Below are 24,127 nucleotides of genomic sequence, written 5' to 3' on the forward strand. Positions count from 1 at the left end.
TGTAAATAATCGAGTATGGACCAGACAATCTAAGCTATTTAAATACGATGACATGCATCTCGCAAGTCAGCGAGTCTGATCCTCCGATAAGTAACACCTCACATTCAGGAAACAGAATGGCGCAATGTCGGAAGGCACAAAGTCTGAATCAGATATATCAAAACGAAATGATTGACGAAAACAATTTATCAACGCAAACATGTGTGCACAACGTAAGACAATTTCAAAGTTCAGATTCTTCCAACGTGTATGTACAGAACAAGTAATGACAAACTAATGCCTTCTGAGATGACGCTCCTATTAGAATAGTATACATGAAATCCAACCCTGTGGCTGGTGAAGCGGTAGGTTAGGCATGGTGGACCTCATTGGCCCACAGTTTGTCTCGTGCTATACCGAAAGTACAAGTATGACATGCAGTATTCAAATACAAATGTATTATAGTATAATATTGAATGCACTTGGATAGAACACCTCTTTAAGAGTTAGATAAGATACAACCCAAACAACTCGAGTATTATCTTTCTGCTTACTGTAGGTTTCCTTCCTACACACATATATCACATGTACCGACGACCCTTAGGCAAATTGCTTTTCGGGCATATTAAGAAATACAACAGAAAAAGAGAATTCATAAAGCTGATTTCATCTATATTTTGCACACTTTTTCGTTAATACGCTGAGATTAAATCCGCCCCCGTAGAGAAATCCTTTCACCCAAAGACTTCCGATTAAGTTCGCAATGGACCGACAACGAACCCAGTACAATCGTCCCCAACAAAAAAACGCATACAAAATACATTTCATTACGAAAGATTGGGTAAAAGATGGACTTGTCAAAATCAATTTTCTGAACGGTACATACAGTTCACATACAGTGGATGGAACTGAAACATCATCCGGATTAATTTATGAAACACATCACGCTTCGACCAGATGACAAGAAATGAAAGCTTTCAATTAACCTTGACTGCACCTCCCATCGCGGTCAAATGCTAACCTATTTATCCGATCGAAGGCACCTGGCCGACAATCAACCTGCGTCAGAAAACTAATGTCTCCAAGTGACAGACCATGATGAAATGCCTTGCTAATGGTCTTTCCTTGTAGGATTTGGCTTAGAGACCCACGTAAGGGTATAAGGAATATTCACATTGGGCAGATTGAGATTTCCCTTTCTTTTACTTATTCATGATTTCTGCCAGTCCAATCCTTGACAGGTTTATTGCATAATTATACGAATATAATATCACATAGCTGTCATTCAGTGAATCTGTTCTACTGGATCACAGACTAGAGGAGCCGTCATGAACTTTTCTCGGTTGTTTAGGCTCTCATCTCAACTTCACAAATGTGGCGGTCGGGTAGCCTAGTGGTTAAAGCGTTCGCTCGTCACGCCGAAGACCCGGGTTCGATTCCCGACATGGGTACAATGTGTGAAGCCCATTTGTGGTGTCCCCCGCCGTGATATTGCTGGAATATTGCTAAAAGCGGCGTAAAACCATACTCACTCATTCACTAAACTTCACAACCTGACATTCATCAAAATATCTGTTAGAGTGAGTGAGTTGGTTTGAAAGCTGTATTTATTATAGAACTTTTTTTTACCACTTTGGTGAAAGCACCGACTACCGGCATGGTGCTGAAATAACACGTGTTTGTTCACGTGGTTTAATCAGTTGCCAGGAACGTCTCAGCCATGTCATCAGCAAGCCAAGTTTGTTCGGACATCGAACACAGAAACCAGCCCAAACCTGACAATCGCCATCATGTTCATGCATGTCATGTATCACGTTCTACTCACATATACACTAATGTTTATTATCGATATATTCCATCACTGTACGATAAGCGTCTCGTAGCATTGAGATGCACCGATACTTCAATGACTCGTCACCACCTTAAACATTTAATTGTCAAACTATACGGCTCAATTGTATTAAAGCTATGTACAAACGGCAATGTACTTACCTTCCATATATAAAGCTGAATACATCCAACAATAACCAAATGAAATCACAGATAAAAAAGAATGATTGGGATTTCGAATCCTATTCATTGTGTTCAAACAGTGGATCATATATTTAATGAGTGAGCCGCTTATCAATTCGTGTCGTAATAAACAACATAGGATCCCCTCTGTGTAGAGTGAACGTGGCTGGCAACAGACGAAGTTAGTGATAAGATAGGTTGCCTAGCCAGTGGAACATTTGATACGGAGAGAGTGATATCACGTCGAACGAGGATGTGTACATTACTATCTGATGTTCCTGACATAATGCAGCTGTTGTTGGGAAGTTAATACCAGAAATTTGAGAAACTATTTTCAATGAAAACATTGACTGTGACTCAGCGTGTTATATTATGGCAATGATGACATGGTGTAGCTCCGAAATCATTTAATGAATTTCTACTCGGCGGCAGGTTTGAGTTCTCAGTGACTAATGACAACACAGACCATCAACTCAGAGCAGTATGTTTCACTGCATATTTGCGACGCGATAGGAAATTCGAAAAGCGATGACCATTAGCAGATGTGATGGGATGGTCCAGTGGTTAGTGTGTTGGTCTGCAATGTGAATGGTTTGAGTTCGTTTCCCTGCCTTTTTACGATGTGAGGAGCCAACGGCGCCCCGCTGTGTTGTCACAGGAACTAGGCCAGATTCGATGTAAATACATGCGAAAACATTTCCATGATCATAAGAAATCTAAAAAAGCAGAGACCATTTTAGGATTCCGACGATATACTAAGCATGTGTTCATAACCGTATATGAATACCTTTTTTGTATATTCAAAGACTCACATGAGAAGTATTCTGAAATATCTAACCATCTGGTCTTCCACAACGGCGTCGCTTACCATAATCTGTGTCCGGAATATACAGAATCTCGGACCCTTACAGATATCAGAGCGCGCATCTGTTATTAGTTATAAACAAAGACGAGCCGAGAGAAACGGTCCACATCTCATTAACACAAGCCAAACTTTAAGCAGTTCTAAAGGTAATGATGTTAATCTCAATTATACTACTAACATGAACCTGTGCAAAGTCGGAACCAACAGTGCCATACACTATGACTGTAGAATATATGTATCCTTGACATGGAAATAACAGAGAAGAAAAATATATAATATACCTTTTTCAAAAGGTATATTACAATTATTTTACAGAAATGTTTCCATAGACTAAGTGTTAGTCAACCAACATGTATGAACTTCAAAATATATCCTGGCCCAGCATTCTGTGGGCAGTTCATATCAAATTAAGTTAGAATATTATAGTGTCTACTGCACATCTAGCTGAAACACAGTAATAATATCCATAAAATGCAAAAAAAATCTGACATGCGTACAAAACGTTATCTCTATTTACCTTTCATCTAACATGTGAAAAAGGGACAGATCATATTGTGACACAAATGATTTCACTGAAACATTAGTACGTGGTAACTATAGCAACTGAACAGTCTACGTGCAAAATTAGCAGTATAAGTCTCATCTGCGAGAAGAAAGTCTTCGTGGCTCAGAAAACAAGGTCTATGTACAAATAGGGCTTTGACGAATCGAAAATCAATTTTCTGAGAAAAAAATCTTTGAGGCTTTTCCTTGCATTAAAATGAAACATAAGTCGAAGTGATTGCTGGCAGCGACAATGCGAATACCTGATGTTTACAATTTCGAGATAACACAATACACGCCCTGGCGCCCATTCCCCGTAGCGTAATTCCATATGTATGTTCAAGGATACACGTTGATTCAAACTAAACGATCGTGATACACGGCATCTCCACAATTAACTGAATGGGTAATTAAGATGTTATACATTAGTTATTGTTTCTGACAAAACCTTCGAAGAAAAAAGTTTATATTTAAACAACGAACACCTGTTGGAAAGTAGGCACTGCGTTTCTAGATACAATTCTTAAAGACAACATTCGGGATTAAACAGAAACCGTTCTTATTTGTAGTATCGACCATAATAAGATATATACTGTACTAATTTCTTCATACATTCTCCTATGAGTATTTACACACGCAGTTATAGGTCTGAAATACGACAAAAGATATATCAAGAGGCAGTTCATATTAAAAGCATTATGTTGAAGATATGTCCAAATGGAATTTTGAAAACACACAATTTAGAGAAGGCCAAGCACAATTCATCAGGGGTTTGGTATATCTCCCACAAGGTTCAATACAAAAAGACATTCTTTTGTTGTCAATGACGTAAAGTTTAGCCAAAAATATGTACATTTCATTTTGCATTAAACTACTTGTGAAATGAAACTCCAATAATAAGAATGTTTTTTCACATAAAGAATAAACCATTAAGATTATAAGATGGCTCAACACTAGTGTACGTTACGTTTGAAGTACTCTCGAAACCAAAATCAAACGTCCACAAGCAATGCATCATTTGAGAAACAAGAATAAATGTCCCAAAACTGAACACCTATTGATTGGTATAAGGCGCTATATATATTCATTCTAATTACTATTTACAGATTAAAATGAATAAATACAGAAAGGAGGGTTTGGTTGATCCTTGCACAGTCAGGCTGGTTAGGCTCATCATCAACTTATTTCCCCCTTTACACACAGCCCAGATAGCGAATGGGACTTCTCCCAGGAATCACTACCTCGTCGAACTACCCAGAACTTTTCGGAGAATGTGAAGACTCTCCAGCACTGCAGCCTTCTGCATTACCCAGCTTGTCAGAAAGGGCTGTATTCCTGGTAGCAAGCCCGGGTACTCTCCCAGTGTCAGACAACAGATTGAGAGGTACCAAACCAAAGGCGCCGGGAACAATGGGGAGTCGGACAACTTGGTCCTTTGAAGCAAGCGTGACATTTCGAAAGCGAGGTCCGCAAATTTGCCATGTTTTTCCTGCATTTTGCCAATCACATTGGTGTCAAAGGGGAGAGAACATTCTATACATGATTTCATTGGATTTATCAAAAAGGTACAAGATCAGGTTTGTTGGCCTGGATACGTCTGAAGCTGTATACGGGCCTATACCAAAGAACTTTGTATTTATCATTTTCTATGGGTCGTACCATGGATGGACCTTTGTGTCAAACCACAAGCATGGCGAAGACGGTAATAAAATGATCGACCCATTCCATCAGGTCGCTTAAGATGCTGTGTTTGTGCCGAAACTGGGCATCCACTGACAATGTATTGGACAGTCTCATTAAATTCATTACATAATCTACATTTCACATTTGCATTTTGATGCAAAATCATACATTGACGGTTTCGAGTGGGAATTGACTGGTCCTGAGAAAGCCTTCTGTTTCTCGTTTCAGGCCAGCCCACCTCATCCAAGCGAAGAACTCACTTCTCAACACACTGCAGGGATCGGGTGGTCAGGCTGGCTGACTTGGTTGACGCATGTCATCGTATCCCAATTGCGTGGATCGATGCGCATGATGTCAATCCCTGGATTGTCTGGTCCAGACTCGATTTTTTACAGACCGCCGTGATATAGCTGGAAAACTGCTGAGTGCGGCGTTAATCACATACAAACAAACAAACTCAACACACTGCAATTAAACTCGATGCAGTGGTCGTTCAGATAACCTCTCCAGAAGTACAGAACCATAAACAAAATCAACACTGACATTGAGATTATGTCCCACATCCTTGGCTCCTTTACGAAAACTGTGGAATGCTTTGTTTTCTTCATGAGTCTTGACATGCTTCACAAGAGGATCATCAAACAAATAAATGTGCACAAAACAATTCTGTCATGAAGAGCCTCCACGTTAACCAAACCACGCCCTCCCATAATGATTGGTAGCAAATTTCATCCTATAGATATGTTCTAACACTATGGGTGCAATCCAGAATATCATTCGTATATATACCAAACGTGCTAATGAACGTTCACGGGGGAACCAAACGACGACACAGAATTAGAAGCACATTGTCATGCTGAGTTCCTAACAGGTTTCTCCTGAAGCTCTCGTTAAACCTCCAACATCATCATCAGCATCATCATCTCCTTGCCGCAAAATGAGACAAACAATAAATTCCCCAAACGAGGCTGTTCCTCTATGTATATTTTTGCTATACATCTTTGCAATTAAATGTTTTTCTAACTGTCCTTTATATTAAAAGTCTTCTTTTTAACGATATTGACTACATATGTTCCAAACCCTATATCTATTGGAAGCGTTACGGTTACGGTAAACGATCATCCTTCACGAATGTTGTGCAAGAAGAAGGCACAAATATGCAAATCATTGTCAAAACGAATTCATAGGCCGCCGTAGACTGAATAATTGCTAAGGTAACCTGTACACAAAAATGTGGTAGAAACCATATATAACCTCTTGACGCCAAACGTCAATATTACAACCAGCACATCAAACCATAAATATTGATCTGAATATTAACTGTACCCGATAACTGACCTTGACAATAACTGCTTTGTTCTTAAGGAAATATGACCTGACCTTGACACAATGCCTACACGCAATAGACGAAGAGAGAAATATGAAATGCAACACAATCTATTTCGTTCTCGTGTGCATGCTACTTTGATGGTGTTTTATTACACCTGAATCGTGATTAATCACGATGGTGCTTACTTGGAAACATCAAAGAACACGGTTCAATAGGCTAAATAAGAAAGGTCAAACTTAATCTGGTATTGCGGGGTAAATATGGTGCAGAAATCAACTGTTATATAGGCGAGGAATGAGTGAGTGAGTTAGTTTTTAACGTCACTATAGGTGAGGAAAGTGTCATGAAGACGTGCGGCTGGGATAGCTAATAGACGTTTGCTTAAAATTGATGTGTGGTTTCAGGTATCAAACGTGCTTAGTCCAGAAATTAACAATCCTAGAGATAATCAACTTCGTAATGTCAGCGTTCATATATTCCTAGACCTCAAGGAGGTACCGTTAACGCAGTACACGTAACTATTCATATCTACAAGCGTGGTTAAGATCAACGTTATTGCTTTAACATAAAACGTCAAAGAGAACAATTATTCTCCATTAAATAGATTCAATTGAATGTAAACCATTTCAGGAAAACTGTCCTTGTGACTGGTGGTGCTTAGGAAGCGTCGATATAATTTTTCATCATGTCATTCAATCTCATGCCCTTGTACTATGGACAAATCTCTTTTTTCTGGTATTAAATACTTCTCTACTTGGTGAGTTACTTATACGTCCACATACGCCGAACGCGGTAAATAGCATGTCACCTGTATTCAGTAAGTAGGTATTCTACATGTCAGCGTTAAATGCGCCCAATGCAGGGGATATATCCTATCCTATTACCTTTACACGACTCTCATGTAACAGGCAAGGGATTTGCCATCTTCGCAATGCAGTTCATCCATCTCACACAAGTATGTGATGACATCAGCTAATGCCGACATGACTTGTAGAATTATCTGAAGTGAGCTCCTGAGACGCCGAGAACGCAAAAGTGATTGATGTTTATTTTGTTTCTTGTGATACGTCGTTCGGTTGACGAAAGTGATGAGGATGCAGAGATCGATTATGATAATACACTCCCTTCGTAGAAGCGGCTGCATATAACTTTGATGGCTGAATTGATGCTCGTGGCAAACATAATCTAACGACTAACAAAACAATTGTTACAAAAATATAGCCTCAAATGAACTTCTACATTTATCAGTGAATAACCCATTGTGCATCCATCAACAGTTTCGATACTCAGACATTACCAGAACTTTTCGAAGGCACCAGTACATCACACAGCCCAAAATAAAATGGTACATGCATATGATCATGCCTGGAAACAGATAGGATTTAGATCACATATATCGAGTCTGGCAAGTTCAACATTATGATATGTATTCATGTCTTTCAATATCAAACATTTGTTTCAGGTCAGATACCTTGACTTTAATAAACAGAAACAAAGGAAACCGACTTAATAAAATCTAAGTAATTGCTTCAAGAGATCACACGGGTTTATTAACTACGAGAAGTGGTATTAATAAACCCAGCGCTGAATGGCATTTATATCGTGGGGTTGTAATGTAAGTACACTCAACTACGAAGAAACCACCGAAATATCTCCAGGTAATAAACGTTATTTCAGACATGATCTGGTGACGGTAATAGATTTTTTTGTCGGCATGTCAAGTCATTAAGCATTAAACAAAGCTTTAGTTAAAACCATTGACAATCCGTCCGAGTAATTTACGACTCTGGTGCAATCTGGGCGCTTTAACTCTTTCCACAAATGCGATTCCCAAAAGTATAACGTTCACAAATCCAAACCCTCTAAGTCCTGCTCCACAGTGTCGGTTGTTCAATGAACATGTAATGAGCAAATAAATCTCTACAATGCTGGCTTATTTGTTGATAAAATGAGGGCGTTGGGTTTAAGATTGAAATGGGAGTCGATATTGACACGATTTACGACACGGCAAATGAAGGACACGGGGTGATATTGAGTGAAACGAACTTGCTGTAGGAGGGTCATTTACCTTCATCCGTGTTGTATGCTCAGCACCATACTGGTGGTATTCGAGGCTGAGGCATTGCCCACGAGAGCGATATGAGCAATTATGATCAGTGTTAGATATACCTGATTTGTAGGTTCACTTCAGCCAATACAAATAGGAATATACATTAGAAGATGCGGATACGCCCTTCCGCAAACATTCCAGTCTATCTCCTCATCGCTGGAAGAAATATTATTTATGTCTGCCAGTCACTTCTTTGTCGATCAGGTGCACGCGTCACACTTCAGGAGAGAGAATACTTAAGAATAATACGTCAGAAAAAGTACAAAAGGTTTCAGATAAGTAGATAAGTCTATACAGCGACGGACGTAATTACTCATCCTCAAAACAACCACGTACAAAAGTGCATGTTTTATAGAGAAAAACCTAAACTACTCGCTACCGCCCCAAGTGAAATCGACCAGATTAAGAAAATATACGGAGAATCAATGTGTTCTATACTTATGGACAGACAGACTTTTTAACAGTGATCACGGTTTCCCTATATCTGTGGAAAAACTATTTCATGTATACTGATGGAAAAAAATAAGGGAACACTTAGGCTTAGACAGTAAAATGATATGCTATCAGGCGTTCCCAGCCATGAAAACCAAATATACGTTGGAAACAATGCACGTATCTCAATATCTGATTCTGACCTGTTGAATTTGTATACGCGCTATTTCACATGTACATACAGTAAAGCTCACTTCCCGATATTTTTCATTCTTCCCTTATTCGTTTTCACCACAGGACAACTATTCCAAATCATCATTAAGATTATCTCATATCATAATATACGTCTGGCACCAAGATACTAGTTTACCATGAAGGTATAAGCGTATAAACGCTTTCCATAATCATAAGAAATATCTGCTAAAAGCTGAGGAAGAGCTTTATTTACACACTGTCTCTTTCCAGTGAGTGGCAGTTCGAAAATCAGCAATTGCGATGATTTGTTGTTTAATACAGTGGCGACATTAACTCTTTATCGTCGATAAACCCCAGAACAATTCCTGGGCAACAATGTGCCAGGTCCACGCTCCAAATCCAAGTAATCAGCTACTTTCTTGACTGTAATGAAACCGCTATTAAGCCTCTTCTTATAACGTGCCATCATGGGAAAAGCAACAGACGAGGTGTTAACTCGTTATCATTTGCCACTACCCCCCAGCGCCACATGTCCTCCACCCCTCTCCGACCCCTGGAGCGTTTTAAGCAGATGCTCAACTGACCAGAGTAAACACTATCAAAGGTTTTGCCTGGCTGTCAATCATGTCCTGCAATATATCCATGTTTGTTATTGTAGAGATATCCACACTATCGCATTGCAGTCAAGGTCAGGAGGTTATGAGATACAGTCCATTTGGCGTGCATATGAAATTGACCATTTCCGGAAATGCTGATTTCATTATCAATTACAGATGAACTGCAACATGTTCAAACGGCAACAGATTACATTTGAAGTAGTTTGTTCATTAGAAACGCTGAATATTCTTCGTGATGCTACGTATATCTTTTTGTAGCGGTTCTTATATCTCCTTCTATCTCTTCTAATCGTTCAGAGTGACGTTCTGAAGTGTGAAATATACATACGTATACATGAAGATCGCACCGATCCAAACCATCTGGGACGTATATCCTTTTACAAAAACTGTATTCGTGCTTGAATCTTTTAACTGAAACCATACGTCCATCAAATTGCCTTTTTACAACAGGCTCCTAAGATGTGAAACGACGTGTCTCTGGACAAAATGTATATATCTAAGACGACGCAATACCTGCTTTAAAGTATTTGGTCTTTAACTAAGCTATTTTAATTGTTAACCTCTGCTTTCGAAGTGAAAGACATACATGGCAGGAAGATAACGCTCAAAATGGCCATTGTCAATTTCACAGAAGAGCTGTCGAACAAGAATGACTCCACCGATGAGTATGATGATTAATGTTTTGTTGCCATGAGCCGGACCTTCCGGCAGAAACGATTTATGGGATGCAACCATGTAGATAGGATGAAATTGCCATTTGTCTCTTGTAATTACCATCGGAAAAAGTTGAGTATGACTGTGAGGTATAATGTGCGATAAGGTCACTAGTGGCGCACGTGTTCGCAGTCGACTCGGGATGAAAACATACCAATACATTCTAAACGGTCAATACATGGATTAATAACGGATGTTTACTTTGCCTCTGATATTTTCATGGCTATCGTCCCTGTGTTACAAATAGTTGATGTTTATGTGAAGCATGTTTATAATCTATTGAAAATGTACTTACTCTATTATATAATTGTATAAGTCAAGTTTCAAATTTCTTAGCAGGATGTCAAGTACACATTTTCAACTACATTTATCATTAGTCGTTATTTCAAGTGTGGATCACGTTACTGTCTGCACGGACCATCTTATGAATAATCATTACCTAATTTTGTTTTTGCAAATATATGCAAGAACTATTAAAAAAAATCTATCCCCAGTCTTACGTGGCGGCCTTTAACAGATTAGAGAGCTGGTACACAGGACGTATGTGCTTTTCCTATCGCCTGTACTCTTGACTTTGACAAATCCGTGACTACGAACACAACCGGTTTCAGCCTTAGAATACACCATGAGAAACACAACATCAAATACTACTGACGCTAGCGTCTTGTACTTTTTCAGCAAACTAAATCAACAAGGGAGTAAAAACACAAACTAGCACCTGACTGTGTGTGTCTAATTAAACTGTGGTATCTTTCCAGTACGCCTCGATGTCTGCGTCCGTGCAGCGACTGGTTGATGTACGACATTGCAGTGAGACCAGTCTAGATAATGATCACAGTTTAATCCCCATTTATTGTTCAGGGTAAGCTTCTAAAATATACATGTAGTTGTATTAGTGATGGTGATGTAGGTGTACATGCTGGGTCAGGGTCTGTGATCGGCATCACTAGTCTTAAATGGCCATTTAAAGAAATATTCTTGGGGATTCCGGGTTCGAATAGGTCCCAAGCAAACCGATTCATTGTCGTAAGAGGCGACCAGCTGGTTAAGAGACAGGTTCAGTGACTTGCTTGACAGCGTGTGATCGTACCCCGACGGCGTGGATCGTTTGTTCACGATATTAATCAGTGGATTGTCTTGTCCAGACAATTATTTACAGGACGCCATCACAATAGCACTTTTATTGACTTTAAACAACAAGGAAACCAACAAGTAGATAACCGAAAACATTTAAGGAAATATCCAGACAAGCAACTGACCATAATTCTACCCCTGTTTGCATTCGGGTGTGAAAGATCCCGTTATGTAAAGAGGTACCCGGTGGTCGTGTGATCTGTTATCACAGCTCCCCACATAATACAGGTATCTTAGCGAATCTTCCAAAATCCTACCCAAATCATTCCTAACGCAGATACCCATGCTTTCCGCAAAAGGCGACTGTGTTTGTCGTAAGAGGCGACCAACGGGATCGGGTTGTCAGACTCGCTGATTTGGTTGATGCATGTCATCGTATCCCAGATGCGTGAATCGATGCTCATGATATCAATCACTTGATTGTCTGGTTCAGACTCGATTATTTACAGACCACCGTTATATAGCTGGAATATTGCTGAGTGCGGCGTTAAACAACAAACCAACCAACCAAGGCAAACCTTACACAAAACGGTTTATTTCTTCGAGCACATGAAGGCATCATACTTTCAAGGGTGTTACTAGGCTACGTTAATATAAAAAGATCCGTTTCCAATATATCATTCTTAAAGCCATATCACATGTGAATGTATGAATAACCATGACTCCAACTTCAGCCAGGCGAATAATGTGCAGACACATTTGCAGAACAAATGTCTATGATTTTCTTGCCAACACCAAGACAATACCTACTCGATCAATGCTGGCTTTCATACCTGTAAATGAACTATGCTTATTTTCGTAATGTATATCAATACCTATCAATCATAACTGCACACTGACTGCCATAGAGGAATAATGGTTATCGATTTTTCTCGAACTAAATGCATCCACTGTATATCTCATACATATCAGTCACTTATTATTAACGTATATAGACAAAGGGTAATTATACCATTGGTCCAGATAATGGCAGCCATAGACAAATGTCAATATCGATGTAATCAACGGCCTCCCGGCTTCCTTGTAATGGACAATCAGTTTACCAATATTATCAAAATCAATAGAGCTTGATTACAGACACATACAGATTCTGTATGTCTCTAATTGGTACGATGCGTTTGAATAGACATTGATGTCATTGTCTAGTCTGTTATACAGACCCTGTAACAAATATATCCAAGACAACCCATACAAGTCTATAATGTTTGGCAAGTCTAGATTACTGCAGTATCAGGAAAATAAAGAAAGTCTCTGGGCTCCTTTTCATTATATTTTATAACTAATATTTATCTATCTATCTATCTATCTATCTATCTATCTATCTATCTATCCACTCATCCATCCGCACACAAAATTGAACTGAAAAATATTATATTTGGCTCAACTCAATGTGTACATGTTCTCTAATTTTCACACTGATGCATGGTTTTCGTCAGTTTTTACAACATTAACTAAACTACACGCATTTACATAACTAACTGCAGCTTCAGGTAACATATTATGTCATGATAGATCCACATGTAATTACCTAGGTGTCTAATGTATACACCTACACCAGCACCAAGATATACACTGCCACCATTTCCACACCAACCCGACATCGAACAGACAGGGGTGAACGTAAGGACGTACACAGAAGCGGTTGTGCATGGAAGATAGTAATCTCCACAAACTAAAGCACAGTTCCGATACACGAGTTTCTCCTATCTCGCCACAGTGCCTGGTTTAGAGCTAATCTTCTGATATCTTCCAGACGTGTGCCTTAGTCAACACCGTCATTAGTTTCTTTGGTTACAAATGTCAAAATGCTTGGTCGATGTCCTAATGTATAAATGACAATAAGTCATATGATATCTGGAGTTAGGGGTCCAACTTCAGCACGCCTTACTGGATGCTAGTTGAGAAGATAATGTAACTGTGTTTCCCGTCCTCCCGATAAAGCACCTTAAATACACAGGTTTAACTGGTTAAGTTGAGTGGCGGCTATTAGTGCTTGTTAGATGATACCTTAAGGTCAATGTCTTAGACGTGCTTCTCATATTAATGGTACCACATAGCTGAACTCTGTTATTACTTAGTAGTTGGTTAATCCTACTTTAGGAATCTTATCACTTTTCGAGACCGTTTTGCTCTTTTGGTCAGCCTATTTCATTATAGACACTGAGCGAACTTTCTTCCACGGAGGGGCGGTCGGGTAGCCTAGTGGTTAAAGCGTTCGCTCGTCACGCCGAAGACCCGGTTTCGATTCCCGATGTGTGAAGCCCATTTCTAATGTTCCCCGCCGTGATATTGCTGGAATATTACTTAAACGGGCGTAAAACCATACTCACTCACTCACTCAATTCTTCCACGGCAGAAAGGTTTGATCTAGCTCTTACCAACGTTTGAAGTAGCTTATAGAAAACAACCATTTTCCAGTACCCTATTCTGTATACGAATAATGCTTTGGACTTCGGGGAAACCAATCTTCTCGATCCTGCCCATTAGGGGCTGACCATTTTATATTCGTGGTTGAAGCACGGGAACAAAATTGTCCTCAGATTTTACAAAAATAAATAAATCGTTCCCACACCGGGTGTCCTGAAAATGTTTTCAGGGTTTAGAACAATTGAGTGCGTCCTCCTAAATTACTTTCAAAACTACGGTCATATAACAGCGCATATAATTTTGCAAAATTTGCAGACAAAATACTGTAAATGTTAATTTCTCAATTGGTTGGTATAGTAAAACACAGCCTTTCAAGTGTGGATGTTCTTCATGAGTAGTATATTAACATCAACCCACAATGTCAATCTGGAAGATGTGTCTGTGGTAGGAAATTGTTGAAATAAATAAAATAAATAAAAGCGTCATAACCATTTCCATAATCATATCAAAAAATCTTGCTGAAAGCAACCTATGTCATACAACACTCAAACATAATTTTACTAACGGTAATGCACAGTTATTTCTCAGGCAATGTTTCCTTATGCAACTTCTCAGGCAACTTATTAACTTATCAGCACAGACACCCCTTTTGTTATTAATGAAAATGCTTCAAACTTGAGGAGTATGTTGATTAGCATAACATCAAGGGGTACCAAGCGTTCAATGTAGGTGCATGGTGAACGCTTCAGGGCGGAAGGCTATTCCGCTTACCCAAGAACATATAGTTGATTCACCTTTAATCCCGTGCAGTGATGTCTGTGATGTGCGGGATGCAGGTCGTATTTCAGCATAATAGAATTTCTCTAAAACGAAATACATCCTATGAGGTAGTCGGTCACACAATCCATAGACCATATATTCTCCCTCCCGCCAAGCCCTTACTGTAATGCTATGGCTCTCACTTGGACCCCTTTGCATTTGAAATATAACTGCTTGTTTCCACCAAAAGTATATATTTTCAGAGACTTAGCGTTAGAATAAACGCCTGCTGACCCACGGTTGTCGTACGAGCCAAATGGAAAGATGACATCGACTGACAAGTTGGTTCATCATGCGAGTCTTAACCCAAACACTGATGTGTATGGACTAGACCCAATTTACAATATATGTAACTTATAGGTTGCAGATATTAACAATATTCACTCACTCATGATGGCCACTTGTGCAGGTGGTTTGGACAGAATAGCATAATACAATGATAATATACTCCTCAAAAGAAGTTAAAAAACATCATATTACTACGGGTAATGTCATGAGTGAGTGAGTTGGGTTTAACGCCGCTTTTAACATTACTCCAGTTATATCACGGCGTGTCAGCTTAATGTGGGAGGAAAGCCCGAAGTGATGCAGGTCTCAGACGTTTACCACTTCGGTGAAACCCACGAGCACGGGTGAACCGGGATTCGAACCCACAATCATAGGTTTCTGGCGTGTCCAGGGGACGCAACTCTGCACAGCGAATCGCGGCGCCTTAGACGACTAGGCCACCCGTGCCCCCTGGTAATGTCATGACATTACAGGTTAACTCTAGTAATGTAAAAAATAGAACAGGTTCTTCTTCTTCTTTTGAGTAGTGTATATAAACCTTGTGGCGAAACCACGTCTCGTAAGTATTCCCAGTGTGTACGAAGTACATGTTACTTGAGCGAGTCGTACTTAAATATTTACTAACATGTCGAGTTGACCAACATGTAACAGACACAACCAAGGTCTCTGGAAGATGTCTGAGACTGGGTCATTACATTAGCTGTAGCTCTTCCACGAGCAATTACAACCACCCTCACCCCCAACACATCAGTGTCAGAACTATCCCGTTACATAAGGAAATCAAGCTGGGATTGGCTACTAATGGGCACGAATGCTTGTTATTTTGCTTTCTCGACTGACATTAATTGAATTAAAGCCCTAGGCAGTGACACGTTTTGTCTTAAAATCCCCTGAACAAACGGTTTACACGAGATAAATCCACCCAAGGACTTGTTATATAGGTCCATCATCCACCTAAGTCTGTATTTATATTGCAATTTGGGTCAATCAAATATTTGTGGCTAATGTTAAACACACCAAGGGAAGAGTTGGTATCAACGTAACGTCAAGGTGTACATACATGCAACTATAGCACATTAAGGGATATTTGAGGCAAACAGTCACCACGTCTCCGTATTGTCTGTTCTGTGTCTACCATACATGTCTTTTACAGGAACAGAGTGTTATGACTTTATTAATATTGACACGATGGAATTAATGGCAAAACAAATTATTCAAATGCACGTGTAGCTATCTAAATGGCAGGAACTTCAACTGCATTCCAGAGATTAAATATACCTATATGATAACTATTCTTAGTAATGCCACTGACTAGTTTGAAGTAACACACCCATGACCCATACTGTTTGGAAATGAAACATATATACACTCAACACGAGCAGATAGCACCATTATGTACACAGGGATCGGTGTGGTGCTTCAGTTACAATGAACATCTGTTTCCGTTATCTGGAATAACCCAGACAGCACTGACCAGACGATGACCAGTATATCTCATCAGCGGACATAGCGATGACCAGTACATGCAGAGTGATGGCATGAAGTTGATCTTTGGTCAGTGAAAGATCGCGATGACTGAAGCATTGAGTGATAGTAATTGAAGCAACGTGTATGTGTACAGACACCGATATATGTTTGGTATGTGTACCGATGTACATTGTACGAAACGTATCGAAGCAGCCACATTCACCTTCGTTAAACCTAACCAGTGACCTGTTCTGTTCGACATAGCCGAGAAAAGGAAGCATTGTTGCTACGTATACAGATGCCTTTGAATCCTGGTCTCTGAAGATTAATCCCTTTTGTAGCTTTTTCTATGTGAGGTGAAATGGGGTTTAACGTCGCGGTCAAAGGAATTGCAGTTATACATCCACGAGCGGATGCACGTCCGTGCACGTCCGTGTGTGTGTGTGTGTGTGTGTGTGTGTGTGTGTGTGTGTGCGTGCGTGTGTGTGTGTTTGTGTGTGTGTATGTGTGTGTGTGTGTGTCTGTTTGCACACGTCCGGGCTAATGTTGGGTTTATAGTACCAGCCAACTCAGATGCAATACCATGCCATGAAGTTTAACATAGCTACCCCACACAAACACAGTACTCTGAATATATTGTTTTAACCCATAGATGCCGAACGCCACAAGAGAAACAAGTATTCTAACGTCGTTTGGTATGAAGAGGATCGAACTACAGACCTTCCGCTCTCCCGGTAGACGCTCTGGACCACTGAGTCGGTGTTCTGTTTCATGTGACTGAGTACATGATCTTTAACGCCGCAATTAAACTTCTCATTCTATGACAGTTATCTCACCAAAAACTGTAGATAGGCAAGTGGTCAATGATCAAATCCGTGGGGGTACGATGACAAACATTGTTACACTGCTATCATCACTCTAGTTACTCTTCTAAAAGGTAAAGGATATTTGTTGCATACAAAATTCACAACGAGGAATTGCCATGGGACATTGAAACGAATTTGAAACTGTCTACGAAAATTGCATTTAAGTGGACGTTACGTGGTATTTTTTGTCACTCTAATCATTGCTGTAATCTAAGTGATTGGTAAAATAATCAATAATGTTACCAGAATGAATTGTGTAATTTTATTGATGTTTGCTTAACTACATATTAACTTGCATATTAAAAATACTGATGACCTCACAGAAACCTATATGTAAACTGTACGTATAAAAGTCAAAGTATTCCACACAGTGTTGAGGCTGTGTGGCGAGTTTTAATGCCCCAATCGACCTATCACGGCAATTTGCAAAAACTAAAACACGTGACATTAAACGACCGGAGGCGTAAATATCAAGTCAGTGGTGGGCGGAGTTCATGGATAATGTAACGAGAAATAAATATTTTTCTTTTTATCACTGAAACTAATATAAGAATTCAACATGATTTTCTTGGTTAATGTGGGGGCACGGGCGTCCGAGTCTTCTTGGCTTCGCAATTCGCTGCGCACGTGGGTTTGAATCCCGGTTCGCTCTTATTATGTTTCTTGGTATGTTAGCACCATATCCATGCTCATGGGTTTTACCAAAGTGGTAAACGAGACGTGCATCACTTTTGGATTTCCTCCCACATTAATCTCCCACGCTGTGATTTAACTTGAATACTGTTCAAAGCGGTGTTAACCCAAACTCACTCACTCAGAAATATATTTTGAATCACTGACACCAAAATAAGAATTCAACATGTTTTTCCCAGTTATTGTTGCCATGGGACTCTATAGTCACAGGCTTACGACCGAAGACGACGAGTCTTCAATGATTCAATGTGGCCTAGGTATCGATCTCTACATTTTACACTGAAGCACGTATTGTCTTCTCGGACAGATATGTCTACCATATAACAGTGATACACGGACCTAAAATACGACATGGCACTATTATTAGAGCCAAGCTGTCATACTATCAAGTCGACAACGGCGATAAACCATTTATCCAGAACCACCATGGTCAATCTTACAAACACGGTACTATCATCTATACACAGAAATCTACAAAAATACAAACTCACAAAAACTTACGTCTGTGACTTTGCAATTCTTTTACTTTTGTATGATGCCGCTTGAAGAAACCGAACAGAAGCAGGTTCAGCTGAGATAGCAGTTCTTTTGCTTCTTTCACGCACGGGGCCATGGTTTGTGACCCTGGAGTTCGACCTGTCGGTGACGGGTTTGAGAATGGAGCGGTATTTGTCAAGTTCTTGATAGAGTCTCTGTATGAGAGCATCCTTTTCGTCCAGCTCCCCCTCCAACTCGTCAATGAGGTCATCCCTCTGCCTCAGCTCCTCGATCTTCTCCTGCAGGGCCAGTTGAAGATCCCTAAGAGTCCCCATGATCCCCGAACCTCGCTCGGTCGCGGGGCACGGCTTCGGCATTCACCCGCCCTAGTTAAAACCACAGGATAATCTGATAAACCTCCACGAACCTTGATCCAGCCTCCGCCCTACGAGGTGCTTCCACTCAAGAATGCACGTAGACAAATTCTTCTAGGATGTTTCAAACGGCGGCTCGGCAATGGATAGGCCCTGAATTTGTTCAGGAAACACCACACATATCACCTGTTGAGAAAACCTAAGGTGTTTCATTTTCTAACAGGTGAAAAAATTAGTAGTCATTAAATCCTCAGTTTGAACATAATGTAATCACCCTTCTGTGTTGTGATGTTTGCCATCCTACGGAGACCGCTAAAGTCACCACAGAATTACACGTGGTATTGAAGATACTGGATATAGATATACCTATGTGTCGATTCTATGACGGGTTATATTTCTGAAACAGCGTGGGCGTTTAATTTCACAGACATGTTAAGAAAGTCTTAGTTCAGCGAAATGTGACACCCGTCTTTCTTAAATATATTTTATATGCAGGTATAAAAAACCTCAATAGATTGCGACATATCAGGTCAAGTAATGTTTCTGTAACATACACCTAGTGTCATCTTCAGTAGACCAGACTACGAGAAAATGAAGGATGTGAAGGAGAAATTGAAAACCTACCTTGTTTATCCATCAATTATTAAAAACACATATATCCAATTTCGCGGTCCACACAAACATTAACTCCGACAGAATAGCCTTCGTTGGTGAATCCTTTCGCAACAGAAGCTTTTACTGTGAATCTGACGGAGAGTATTCCTACACCTCAGGGATAAAACAGAGACTCGTTGAACAAGACACTAATCTTCTTAATGAAAAGTATTTGAGCTTCAGAATTCCTCGGCAGAGCTGACAGCAAAACATTGTGTCTTCCTCCTCCGCGTTACAATCTCGCCTAGACTTGCATCGCATCAATCAAACGCGAGACTGGGGCGGTGTGAGGCGATGCTTTTGTTCATACTCTTCCGTCTGTAGAATACCTATGGCCACTCCTAGAAGAAAACAAACTCCAAACTTCACCGCATCCCGTTTCCCGACCTTTGACACTGTCCCATGACCTCCGACCTGCGCAGCCAACTGACCAACATTCTGTGACAGCGCATGTCCTGAGTCAATGGCGACGAGGTGCTATCACACGAAGCACGTGAAGAGCTAAGAAACATGCGTGCTTTCCCCTTCAACCCTTGCAGAAAATAAAATCGCTTGATATCTCCACTGGTATCGGTTTACACTTGAGGCAGTGGCCGCTGAATGCACGAAGCGGAGGGTAGGTTACAGGCAAGGCGCGCGCATTGATAACTGCGAGTAACTAGCTTTCCTCGAGTGAACGAGCAATGCACTTTTTGCTGAAGGTGTTGAAATAGAATTGCTCATTTATCTAACGACGGACTGTCGCGGCTATCGGTAATGAAATATTGTGAAACAGACACTCAGAACCCAATACACACACCAATGAGTTGCCTTCAGGACATCTGTGGAATATTGTTGAAGATGTCTCTTACATTCATTCGTATATTCTCGTCGAAATGATTAGAATGAGCATGAAGGTATCGTCTTCGCATTGCCATCTTTCCCGTTTGCGTGATTCGAATATAATCATTATTTGAATTCGGAACGCTTATAGACAAATAAAAAAGGATGAATACATACAGTTATGACCAAAGCCGCCTCCCTGCACAGCAGATATACATGTAATGAAATATTAACTTGTATAATGAAGCGTACCTGCAGGTTTTTGTTCAGCCTTACACGTTGTAGAGAAAACAAAATCGATCACAAGTCGATTGTACGATTCCGACTATATCATGAGCATGTGTTTATGAATCGTTATCAAATGGGATAATACCAGGTGTTCGCAAAACGATGAGCGTATCCTGTCACATCCGTCACAAACACATACAATGGCAAGTCAACTGTTCACCTGAAGGAAAAACACGGGGACATACGGTACAAGTCAAAATAGGGAAATGCATCGGACATAATTCTTTTGTCACTGTTGCGTCAAAATAGTAGTAACTAATGTGAACCTAGAATATAAATTATATATTAAACATAATTGTACTTTATGCTTTTAGACATTTTATATCATATTCGAGCTTGTACTATGGTTGTTATTATGTATAGGTTTAAGGTCATTGCCCGTAGGAAAAGAATTAAGAACACGACAACATAGACCAGAAAGTAGACACTCTGAAGTGTGCGAGAAGGAGGACGTTTTTCATAAACAGGTAAAACAATTTTTAATTGAGTGTATACCATATGCTCCTGAGATGATGAGCTAATGCCATACACACGTTTACCTAGTCCGATCACGCTAACGTACCACTCCTGAATCCGTGTTGTTTAGACACCGGAAGAAACAAAGATGGTCTGTGTCTGACAGCTGTAATCCACCAGATACATTTGAACCTCTTTAATCCAAACTCGCGAACCTTTCTTAGTTTTGAATTAACATTTATTGGTTTCCGGATTAATGAGGTTATACAGTAATCAAGCCATCACGGCCTATCCTTGAACTCATTCGCATATACCATCCCTACATACCTAGGATAACATATTTGAGACATTATTACTGTTAGTTAATGCTGTGTATCTAAATCACCGCATATCCAATACCGACTTTGGGTTTCCGTTAACCTACACAGATGATGCTAATCAACTTGCGATCGTTTTACTGGCAATTCTCTTCTCCGACATTACGTTAGAATTTGTTTCACTTGCAATTCTCTTCTTCGACATCACGTTAGAATTTGTTTCACTTGCAATTCTCTTCTCCGACATTACGTTAGAATTCGTTTTACTGTCAATTCTCTTTAGCAATTTAGGTTTCTAAACACGTTATCCATATTCCTGGATCAAACACAGACGTAGACGTTATGATATATTGTAGTATACATCTTAACTCGTTGTATGCTTTAACAACGACCACCAAGATGGTTTTGAAGCTCAGCTTATCTTTACAAATGAATAAACCTGCACTGGGCAACACCTTGGTCGTGTAGCGACTGCTCTCCTCGGCTATTTCCACAGTTGTGGGAGTTGTAGAAGTGGTTTGAAGTTAAGTAAAGCGATGTTACGAGTATAACATGTATATTTTCATAGAAGATGTCGTTGTTGCACCCAAGTTGGTGTTTATGTGTTTACTTTCACGAAATATGCGACTCGCATGTATCTCGACACGTTTGTCAGCATGATTTATTATCTGAACGTGAATAAACATATTAATATAAAACCGAATGTTAACGCTACATATATTCTAAAGTTACATCAGTGTCGGTTCCAAGCGATTGTTTAATACGCAATTGGCTGAAGTATGACAATTAACATGAACATTAATGAACGATCAAAAGTAATGCTAATTGAATATAAATTGTCAATGCAAGGGAATAACAAGTCTACATTATGCGCCCAAACAGATTCCGTTTGGCGTAAAATGGAAAACAGCTGCCACAAATATATGAATATCAGTGATGACTAATGGACTAGATGTACTTATGTTGCGAGATTGTTGACGTAGAATGTTCACAATGGCAGATACCCTGACTGTATTAACGCTTGCACAACAATCCTGAAGCGTGGAACTAATATGTTAACTAATACATTCTGCAGGTAACAGCAATTACAAATCAAAGCTATCGACATCAGGATATCCTTCATTTTCACAACCTCCCGCGAGATTCGATCCTGCCTATCAACAAGCCATCTGCTGCAATTGTTTAGACTGCTAAACCAACTGTGCCCACTTTCTGACAACAAAGACGTGCCGTGATTGAAATAACCTTCCAAGGAGGAAACGTTAGACTCCAATTAAAGCTTTAATTGATTCTGTAACTGGCTGGTGGGTGTTATTAGGTGTTATTCACTCAGCTCATCGTCGTCTGGGTGTTGATTGGTGTAAGTCTAGCCAGGTAGGGCCTTTACTATAAGCTCCCTACAACAGACGGAACGGGCGTTTGAGCGCTTAACAGTAAAAGTGAGACCATTCGAGGTACTAAATAATCGATTGCAAATTTGGTAAAAGGGGCTTGGAGATGTCCCGAACATAAACACAGAGGACGAATCAATATCATCCGTTCTTATTAAGTCGATAGGATACCTTATGGTATTACACGAAACAATTGTCTTTAAACCCCTTCTGTGCTAACCTCTTTGAGAGGCATTTGAGAAATACTACTTGCTTGATAACTGTGTTAGAACCTATACCGAAACGTTGCTCCTACTTATGATAAAACATCGTTCATCCATCTATCTTATCCTCACTTGCCTCTTCTGTGCTGTTATCAAATGTAGTTGAGTTTACTCAAATGTATTTCGCATTATGGTGCTGTTGACATTGCTGTTTTCATGATCGAGTTACACAATTTGAATATTAAAATTAGCATATAATATATAATTTCGATAGCTTTTTGGTATATATTATTTCAAGTTTCTAATGGGATGGCACGTAGCTCTCAAAACCGGAGATACTTCTTATTTCATCGCGTGTGACCAAACATTCCGCTTATGGTGACGACAGGGTCGACAGGCAGCTGAAGCACTCATAAAATACTAGGAACTATTAGACTTAGGAAATCGTTACCTTAACCATGCATGATTAAATATATAGAGGATATTTAATGTGTTTTCTCAAATACCACTTTTATCTCATCGAGTGAAGTGGGGAGAGTCTAATATTTTCACGAGTGAAAATATTAGACTCTCCCCACTTCTGTCACTCGTGAAAATATTAGACTCTCCCCACTTCTGTCACTCGTGATAATATTAGACTCTCCCCACTTCACTCGATGAGTGGTATTTGAGAAAACACATTGAATTTTCTATTTATTATATACATGTTTTATTTTTATTACTTGCAATATATATATTTTATTGGCGTAGGAATACATAAACAGTTAGTCCTGTGACCATGTCAACGATCAGCTGAGCGCTATCCAGGCTTACAAAATCCGCCAAATTTGATCAAATTTTCACACAGATAAGTATGAAAGTTGACATAAATACATTTATAGAACCCCGAACATTTAAACTGAAACATTGTTGCTTGCTGTCATTAATTAAATTAGGAAAGTTCAATTCTCGGAAAATTCAAGCGGGCGCTTCTCGCCTCGGCGGTACGTCTCGCTGTCGCCAGTTGTGCCTAATGTCTGGCGAAGCATGT

At 39.8% G+C, this 24,127-nt stretch overlaps 1 protein-coding gene across 2 annotated transcripts in view; it reads right to left on the bottom strand.

Annotated features, from left to right (window-relative positions):
• LOC139469769 (cGMP-dependent protein kinase 1-like) overlaps positions 1-24,127 on the bottom strand; it is a 120,447-nt gene that overhangs the window by 44,293 nt on the left and 52,027 nt on the right. The window contains exons 1-2 of one of the 2 annotated variants that reach the window (XM_071252051.1): positions 19,591-20,139; positions 18,617-19,152 (exon numbers count right to left, since the gene is read on the bottom strand). The exons of the other annotated variant lie outside the window; for it this stretch is intronic. Coding sequence (XP_071108152.1) covers positions 18,617-18,969 — 353 coding nt within the window. The 5' untranslated portion in view covers positions 18,970-19,152; positions 19,591-20,139. Of the gene's footprint in view, positions 1-18,616; positions 19,153-19,590; positions 20,140-24,127 lie in introns of those variants that run through there. 2 annotated transcript variants of the gene reach the window in all.

This window comes from Haliotis cracherodii, unplaced genomic scaffold, assembly GCF_022045235.1.
Source record: "Haliotis cracherodii isolate W230 unplaced genomic scaffold, xgHalCrac1.p SCAF_2, whole genome shotgun sequence".
Taxonomy (NCBI): domain Eukaryota; kingdom Metazoa; phylum Mollusca; class Gastropoda; order Lepetellida; family Haliotidae; genus Haliotis; species Haliotis cracherodii.